Source organism: Tyto alba, unplaced genomic scaffold (genome assembly GCF_018691265.1).
Source record: "Tyto alba isolate M040663 unplaced genomic scaffold, T.alba_DEE_v4.0 Super-Scaffold_40, whole genome shotgun sequence".
Lineage (NCBI taxonomy): Eukaryota > Metazoa > Chordata > Aves > Strigiformes > Tytonidae > Tyto > Tyto alba.
This window is the reverse complement of record NW_024881316.1, coordinates 47,781,873-47,790,408: the sequence shown is the minus strand read 5'-3', so window position 1 is coordinate 47,790,408 and position 8,536 is coordinate 47,781,873. Positions and strand designations below refer to the sequence as shown.

Below are 8,536 nucleotides of genomic sequence, written 5' to 3'. Positions count from 1 at the left end.
AGGAAATGTTTCTGTTTTGAAAACTTTGTCAATAGCTACAGCAATTTAAATCATAAAACAATCATCGTATAAAAACATATTTATTTAAATTAAATATTTTATGCAAACTCATATCTACACTCATTCAAAATGCATAGAGTCACACAAAAAAGATGGAATGTATTAGCTTAAAAACCTGTGAAGTTGTGGGGTTTTTTTTAAAGTATTATTTGCAATTATTATTAATACATGTTTGGGATTGAAACCAGAAAATCATAGCCATGCTACTAACTAATCATTACCAAGTGCCATACAGTAAACACTAAGATTAATCATGTCATATAACTGATTTAAAATAAAGCTTCATCTTTATGAAAAGGAAGAGAACTCGAGCAATACAAAATCCGAGGGGAGGAATAATGGAAGGAATAAATCAATGTACAGCTTTATTACAAGCAATAATATGCCGGAGTTAGAAGAGGCATTGGGCACTGCGGCTCGAAACGTGAAGTGTTCGCCTTCAAAGGACGCTTGATAAAAAAAAAAAAAAAAAACGTGTCTGCTACATCATCACCTCTTTGCCAAAATCCTCATCCCAGGACCCATTCCCAGCCCTTCGGGAGTGTTTTTGCTGGGAGGCCAAGGGGAAGCCATGGGGCTGGGGGGGGGGGAGGGGGTGGCACAGATCCTGCTTTTCCAAGCCCTGATCTTACCCTCCTCCGGAACGCACAGGCTGAGCACCCTCGGGGGCTGGGTGCCCCCCTGCAGCCCCCCCACCCAACCCCCTCCCTGCGCATCCCTGGGGCCAGCCCGGCAGCATCCCTGGTGTCCTCGTCTGTCTCCTCTGGTTGTCCTGAGGGATGAAGCTCCCAACTCCTGGTTTGGGGGGCTGGGGGGGGGGGGTTAACCACCGCTGGTGGCGGTGGGGTCAGGCAGGTCAGGGTGGCCACAGCAACACTGACACCAAGACCTGAGAGCGGGGCAAAATACGCTTGCAGACGGTGTGCCCCTTTACCAAAATCTTCCATTTTTCAACCCCCATCCCTGCCTTTTCCCCTTCCAGGGTTTTTTTTACCCCTGCGGGGACTTCAGATCTGCCATTTGTGGGATGCTGCCGCCCTCCCGACTCCAAAGCAGAGCTGGGGGCGCCCCGAATTGGGGGGAGGGGGGGAGGGCAGCCTTCCCACGCTCCCAGCAGCATCTCTGCTTTGGAAGAGGGACTTGGCCAAAGGGCTTTGCCATTGGGAAATCCCTCCCGGCCCCGTTCGGAGCAGGACGCCCGAGGCTTCGCACCGGCGCTGAGCCAACGATCGAAATCCTTTACCTACGCCACCGAGGAGACTCCACGGCCCTCGTGGTTCGGACTTGGTCACCCTGAGGGGCGGTGAGCGATGTCCCCAGGGGGGGCAACGCCTCGTAATACTGTGTCGGGTCCTTCCTCGGCCGGTCCAGGCGGCCCCGGCCGGGGTTCTAGGAGACGCTGTAGTTATTGTAGTAAGTGGCCGTGGCATCGGCGAGGACGGAGATGAGGCTTGTCTCGGAGGCGTGGGAGCTGCTGGACGCCGGGACGTGTCCGTTGACCAAGACCCCGCCGTGGTGGTCGCCGTGGCCGGGGTTGTTGAGATACTGGTCGAACTCGTTGCGGTCCATCTCCCCCAGGAGTTCGGCTTGGCTCAGCTGGTCCAAGGTGTCAAAGCCGTGGTGGTCGGGCGGTGGGGAGAGCTGGCCCAGGTGGGCATGGAGGCTAGGGGGGTGCAGGGAGGGGAAGGCGGGTGTATAGTAGCTGGGAGGAGGAGGAGGAGGAGGAAGGGGAGGGCAGCTGGAGGCGGCGGGGATCATGCAGGTGGCCGGCTGCGGCATGGGGCTGAGGGGGTGGTGGTTGCACGGGAGGGAGCTGCCCGCGTACTCCGGGGAGTAGGTGGCTCCGGTGAGGTGGGAGCGGTGATGCTCATCGGGGCAGGGCGAGGAGAAGAAGCTCTGCTCAGGGTCTATGGCGTCCAGCGGAGACATCTCCGGGGGGGTGGGCAGCCCGTAGGGGTATGTGTCCACGCTGGTGCTGCTGCCACTGCCCGGAGCCTCCCTGTAGCCCCGGACAGTTGGCAGCCCCGGGCGAGGCGAGTACTCACCCGGCCCCTCTTTCTCCCCCCCAGCCCGGCTGCAGGTCCGCTTCTCCGGCACCGCGTTTTGGTCCCGCGTCAGGCTGCCCAGCAAAAACCCGGGATCCACCCGCTTGCAGATCCGCTTGACCTGCTTCTTCCGCCGGGGCCGGTATTTGTAGTTGGGGTAATCTTGCATGTGCTTCACCCGCAGCCGCTCGGCCTCCTCCACGTAGGGACGCTTCTGCGAGAGGCTCAGAGCCTTCCAGGACTTGCCTGAAACGGAGAACAAAACTCCCTTGAGCGCCCGCGACGGCTGTATCGGGGAGGGGGGGGGCAAGGGGGGCTGCCCCCCAAAGCTCGCCGGCACAAAACCCAAGGGGGAGGTAGGGGCTCCCAACATCCGACTGGGCGCACAAGGAGGACGCAGCCTGGAGCCCCCGCAGGAGGGTGAGACGGCAGCAGGAGGGCGAAGAAATGGGGGTATTGAAGCCACCATAGGTCCACCAACTCCTCCCATCCCAAATCTCCAAACAGGGTGGGTTCAGGGTTAGCTGTGCCCCGCCGCAAATAAATCAGGGCAAATAAACTCGCCCAGCTCCGGGGTTTGATTTTGCAATGCCTCTCTGGGATGGAGAGCCCGGCTGTGGAGTGGGGCCGGTTGAGGCCATGCCCGGCTGAGCTGGGGGTCAGAAAGTGGCATCCCTGGATGCGTCTCAGCCCGTGCCCTGCCAGGACTTGCATCAGGGTGTACAGAAACCCGGGTGCCACAACCTCGCTGCTCCCTGCTTGAGATACATAAAATGTCCCTGAGACACAGGACAGAGAAGCAGCACTGGGGCTGGGGGGGAGGCTGTATCCCCCGGTGGGGCTACCCCAGGCTGTTCCTCAGGGTAGGGGGAGAAATGAGGATACAGATCAAAGCGTTTGATGCCTTCCCATTGCCAGAGAGACAGCAGAAATAAAGCTAATAAGCTGGGATGCTGCATGGCAAAGCAGCAAGGAGAAAACCCAAACCACCAAAGAAAACACCACAAAACTGTCCGGGGAAACACAAACTTTGGGTAAGAGGCTGGACAGCAAAGCTGTGTTGCAATTCAGGCAGCTCTTTCTCAGGCTGTCTGGGCTGGTTATTTCTGTTTGCCCTTTTGGTTTCACATAAAAAATGGGGATTGGGAGAAGAGCAAAATCGTAGGTGGGGAGTGGGAAACAAGTGCGTATTCAAAATGGGTTGTGATCCCCAAAAAGAAACAGCAAAAACACCCCCCCCCCCCAACAGCCATGCAATATGGGGGTGGGCTAATGAGTCTGGGGACAGGACAGGAAAATGTGGGGGGGTCCCTCCTTGCACAGCATCCAGGGATCCCCAGCATGAGCAGGTTTGGGGTGGCAGGGTGTGCACATGGGTGTCTGCGCCCTGGGGTGCAGGATGCCATCAGGCTTTGCACCCCGGGAGGTGGCCGGGTGGCTGCACGCACCCAGAGTGTGGGGCACGGCCGGGGTTTGCACCCCAGAGGGTGCCGGGGTGGGTGCACGGGTGCCTGCTCCCTGGGGTACAGAACCCCAACAGGCTTTGCACCTCACAAAACAGCCCGGTGGATGTTGCCCCAGGGTGCTGGACCCCAGGCAGGATTTTCACCCCGCAGCGTGGCCATGGGGTTGCATGGGTGCCCACCCACTGGGTGCCCGACCTGTCTGTATCCCATGGGGGGGATGGGAGGATGCACACACACCCCCCAGGGTGCCGGTGCGAGACCCGGGCAGGGCTTGCACCCCGCGGAGTGCCAGGGAGGGCGTGTGGTCCCCATTTGGGCAAACTTTGCACCCCACCGATGCGTGCACGGGTGCCCACCCCCGTGGTCCTGGATCAGGAGAGGGGTTTGCACCCCATGAGATGCCCGGCTGGGCGCACGGGTGCCCACCCCCGGGGTCCTGGAGCCGGAGAGGGGTTTGCACCCCATGGGATGCCCGGCTGGGCACACGGGTGCCCACCCCCGTGGTCCTGGATCAGGAGAGGGGTTTGCACCCCATGGGATGCCCGGGTGGGCGCACACCCCGCACGGTGCCATCCTCAGAGCAAAATTTGCACTCCAGGAGATGACAGCGTGAATGCCCAGACGTTCCCCCCCGTCCCCCCGTCCCCCCGTCCCCCCCCCCCCCGTGTCACCCCTTCCCTAAACCCCGCACCCCTCCTCACCCAGCATCTTGCTGAGCTCCGCGTTGTGCAGGTCGGGGTTTTGCACGGCCAGACGTTTCCTCTCGTCCTTCGCCCACACCATGAAAGCGTTCATGGGCCGCCGGATTCGGCTCTCGGAGCTTTTTTCCCCCGGCGGACAACGCGGGGGGGGGCCCGGGGGTAGCCCCTCGGCCGTGCCCCCCTCCAGCCGCTCCGGCCAGGGGAAGGTGCTGAGCAGCGCAGCCATGGCCCGGCCCGGCCCCTCCGCCGCCCCCCAAACCCCCCCCCCCCCAGCCCGCCCCTGGCCCCGCACCCCACTGCGCTGCCCTCGGGGTCCCCGCGCAGTCCCAGCCTCCTGCCCGGCCTTCCCCCGTATTTATGAGCTCCTTGGCAAAAAAAAAAAAAAAAAAAAAAAAAAAAAGAAAAAATACCTCCTCCAATGACACCGAAGGTACTCGCTGCTCCTCCTTGTTTGCAAACTCCTCAGCCCCAGCCAGGGGGAGAAAAAAAAAAACAAACTTCTCCCCACCCTCTGCCCAACAACCCCCTTGGGGAGGGGGGAGCAGCACCCCCCAACGCCTCCTTCTGCTTCCCGCCCCCCCCCCCCCCCCCCGCCTTCCCCTTTTATTATTAATTTTTTCATATTTTGCCCGCTGGAAGGTTGAAAGGGAGCCAGGCGGGAGCTGGAAATGGTCCTGCCACCCTCCAACACCCCCAGCTGACACCTCACCACCCCCCCCCAAATCCCCCCCCCACACACCCCTCAGAGCCCCTAAGGCTGGGGGAAATGCAGAGGGAGCAGCTGAGGGCACTGAAATCTTTTTTTGGGGTGGTCCGCTGAGAACAGGAAAACGGGCCCAAAAGGAAGGTCCCCGTGAGGGTGTAAAAGGTGTCTCTCCCTCCACGCCCCCCACCCCGAGCCCTCTCCTGGGGCTTTGGCAAGCTTCAGCGTGCCTGTTGGCCAGGGGAAGTCGAGGCACGGGGGCTGCAGGGGTGCTGCACCCCCTTTCCCTCCCCACCTCCTGCTTTAACCGCTAACCCAGGCTGTGTTTTTCCACCCCATGCGGGTTTTCACCCAGTTACCCCAAATTCCCGGGTCCCTTCATATGGGAGGGCAACTGGGACACGGTGAACCTGCTGGTGGGTGCTTGTTCAGCCCTGGTTGGGCTCCTGAGTGAGCTTTTTGGTGGCCACCCAAGCAGGGATGGGGGCCTGGGCACAGCCCAGAGGGGCTGCAACATCCCCGGCCAGTTCCCCACTGCCCATCCCTGGGAGATGAAGGACCAGTCCAATCCTTTGCGGTCTTTTTCTTTTTTTTTTTTTTTTTTTTTTTTTTTTTTAATGGAGCGCTGCCCCATCCTGCAAAGCCACCCCAGGCCGGCTGGGATGGAAGCACCACCACCGTGCAACGATATTTCCCACTAACCCCAGTTTGGGGCTCATGAAGGCAGGGAAGCGATCCCCCCAGGGAGGTGTTCCCCCTGCTAGGACAAAGGATCTCCAGGAAGGCGACGGGACCAAAAATCCCCAGCCGGACACCCTTGCCCAGCTCATCCCTGCAACCCGTCCTGAGGAATATATTTAGTCGCTCGATTCCTTTATGATTCTGACCCCCTGACATGGGCTGCAGGGCTGCAGCGGCTCCGCTGTGACTGATTGTGGATTTCCTCTCGGCGCTGCCAGAAAAGCCGGCGGGCGAGATGGGAAGGTCATTTTCCTTGGGTGGGCTGCTCGCCCGCTGCCCCATCTAAACCCCCCAAACAGGGTGGGGGGGGGGGGGAAAAAAACCCAGCGGGGATCCCAGGCCGGGGGGAAAAAAAACCCAGCGGGGATCCCAGGCCGGGGTGTTTGTGCAGGTAGGCAGCGATTTACCACGTGCCTGGGGTGTTCCTATTGACTCTTGTCAGATTACGAGTGATGGAGAGAGCGGTATGTAAATGTAAGCTCGTCAGGGTTCAGGATCCGCCTGGGTTTTTTCCTGGTCTCCCCGCTTTGCTTTGCACAGGAGCGGGATCCCCGTGGCTCTTGGTTTCTCTTGGGTTCTGGCGATTTGAGGGTCCCGAGAGGTGGAAGCTGCCAACTTCGCTTGCAGCGGGAGCAACAACTGCCCTTTCTGAGCTTTTCCCCGGGACCAAATGAAAACCCCTGCGGAAGCAACAACATTTTCCAAAGGAACTGATTAAATCTATTGAGCTATTTACAAGTGGGCTTGATCAGAGCTGCGTTATCTGGGAATACAACAGGAAGGCAACTTCTCTTAAATCTAGAAGGCGCAGGAGATTTCCTGGTCTCAGGACAGATTTATAAACCCTTTCCACACACACATGCAGGCCAGCACATAGCAACTGCCTTTCATCTGTGTTTTGGAGCTGTGCATGCTCCCGGGGACAGCCCGTGCCGTCCCAGGCTTTGCACAGCGGGCTCCGGTTCTCTCCAAAAGTCCCGTCTCATGCCTTGAAGTGCCAGGTCGGGGCAGGGAGAGAGGATGCCAAACCCTCCATCCTGCTCTGAAGAGGTCTCCTGGGTGCATTTTGCAGATGGGAGTTGCTGCAGAGGTTGGCAGCAAGAGGTTGGGAAGAAAAACCTTTTTTTTTTTTTTTTTTTTTTTTTTTCTTGATTTCCCTTTAGTAGGGGTTGAAACGCACTGAAAAAGAGACTGCTTGAAGTTGCAAGATTTTGAATATGGTGTTGCCACCGCTCCGTGTCACTTTTTAACCCTCGGGATGCACAGGGCCTGGATATTATCATTATTATAAAAACACCACCCCCTATACTCGAGGCCCCGGAGGCCAGAGCATGTGAGTAGCGGTGGTACAACATATCCCCTCGAGGGAAAAGGAAGCGCTGAATTCCACTCGAGCCCTTTTACACGACAGGCGGCTGTGCCTCGGTCCCGCACTGCGTTTCCCAGGGGCGGTTTTGCAGGACGGGAGGTGAGCTCCGGGCCAGGATAAGGTGCTGAGCAGGGCCAGGACCCGCATCTACCCCCTGCCTCTGCCGCAGACGCCTGGGGGCTCTCGGAGCAACTCACCGGGGTTTTCCCCGTCCTCGCTATTCCCTCTGCATCGTGGGGGTAACATCATTTGATTTCCCCGAGGTAACGCAGGGCAAAACTCGTGTGGTTTTTCAGAAACCCTCCTGAGACACGTGCTGGGCCTCCTGTGCGGTTGCAGGACAAAGAAATACCGTTAAAATATTCCTCATTTGGATTTTCTCCCATGCTGGAAGACAGCACCTTCCCAGGGGCCCCCATATCACATTTTGAGTGGAAACAATAATAATAAGAAACTTTTTTTTTTTTTCGTTCCCCCCCCCCCCCCCCCCCTTTAGCACCTGGCATTCTGATTGCATTAGTAAGATGGGTTTCATTCTGCACCCTGCCTAAAATGCTGGTTAAACCTGTCCTGTAGGAAGCTCTGCATTGCATAAAGACAGCTGGGGCCATGTGAAAATGCCACCTTTTAATTGCGACCGTATCAGGGTAATTAGCAGCAGTCTGGAAAACCTCATCTTTACTTTTTATGCTTACCTTCCCGATTCTGGTGCGACGCTTACCTGTATCTGGGGCACAGGAAGAAGTGGAGCTCTCACAGGGCTTTGAGAGCAGGGAAATTACAGCTAAAAGCTACAAGCTAAAATAGACCGAGCAGACAAAGGGTGGAAGAAAGCTTTGTTCTCCCCATTTTCACGGATGGGGAACAGAGGCAAGCAACTCCCATGGGTCACGCAGAAAATCCATGACTGAACCCAGCTCCCGCGCCATATAGGCGAGACCATCCCCACTCTTTAAAAATATCCCTTTTCGGATCGTGGATCCGACATCTGGCATTTCACTCGGCTTGCAAAACGGCAGGATCTATTTTCCCCAAGTAACCTTACCTCCCCCCCCGCCCCCACCTCAGACATTCGAACGTGTGAGAAAAGTGCAAATCCTAAATTAGCTCAATATTCACATATTCCTGAATTATCGATGAAACTCTCATCTCCCAAGGGCAGTTTTTGCAGAGAGAGCTGGGGGTTCCTGGCCCTCAGCTGCTTTGCCACTGAGACAGAAGAACCGACCCTGCCCCACCGCCTGTCCTCCCCGGGTCCAGCTTTCCCCAGGGACCGCTACTGGGACCATTTATTTGCTAGGAGGAGAAAGCAGAGCTTTCCCATTATACAGCCCGCAGCGAAAAATGTAGACAAAAAAAGAAAAAAAAAAAAAAAAAAAAGCTAAAATTTTCAGCACAAACACTCATGGCGCTGAATACTTTTGCTCTTGCTATTTTTAAAATGCAGCTTT

At 57.2% G+C, this 8,536-nt stretch overlaps 1 protein-coding gene across 1 annotated transcript; it reads right to left on the bottom strand.

Moving 5' to 3' along the window:
• Window positions 1-826: 826 nt before the first annotated feature.
• SOX7 (SRY-box transcription factor 7) lies at window positions 827-4,531 on the bottom strand. The gene is made up of 2 exons (XM_042803624.1): window positions 4,273-4,531; window positions 827-2,351 (listed from the first exon to the last, which is right to left on the bottom strand). The coding sequence occupies exons 1-2, from the start codon at window positions 4,496-4,498 to the stop codon at window positions 1,450-1,452; spliced, it is 1,128 nt and encodes a 375-aa protein (XP_042659558.1). The 5' UTR covers window positions 4,499-4,531; the 3' UTR covers window positions 827-1,449.
• Between the last annotated feature and the right edge of the window lie 4,005 nt (window positions 4,532-8,536).

Bases quoted from the DNA above. Each gene is read 5' to 3' on its own strand.
- SOX7 (XM_042803624.1), bottom strand. From the start codon at position 4,498: ATGGCTGCGCTGCTCAGCACCTTCCCCTGGCCGGAGCGGCTGGAGGGG. The intron at 2,352-4,272 runs GTGAGGAGGGGT...TCTCCGTTTCAG, and splicing joins GGAGCTCAGCAAGATGCTGG to GCAAGTCCTGGAAGGCTCTG.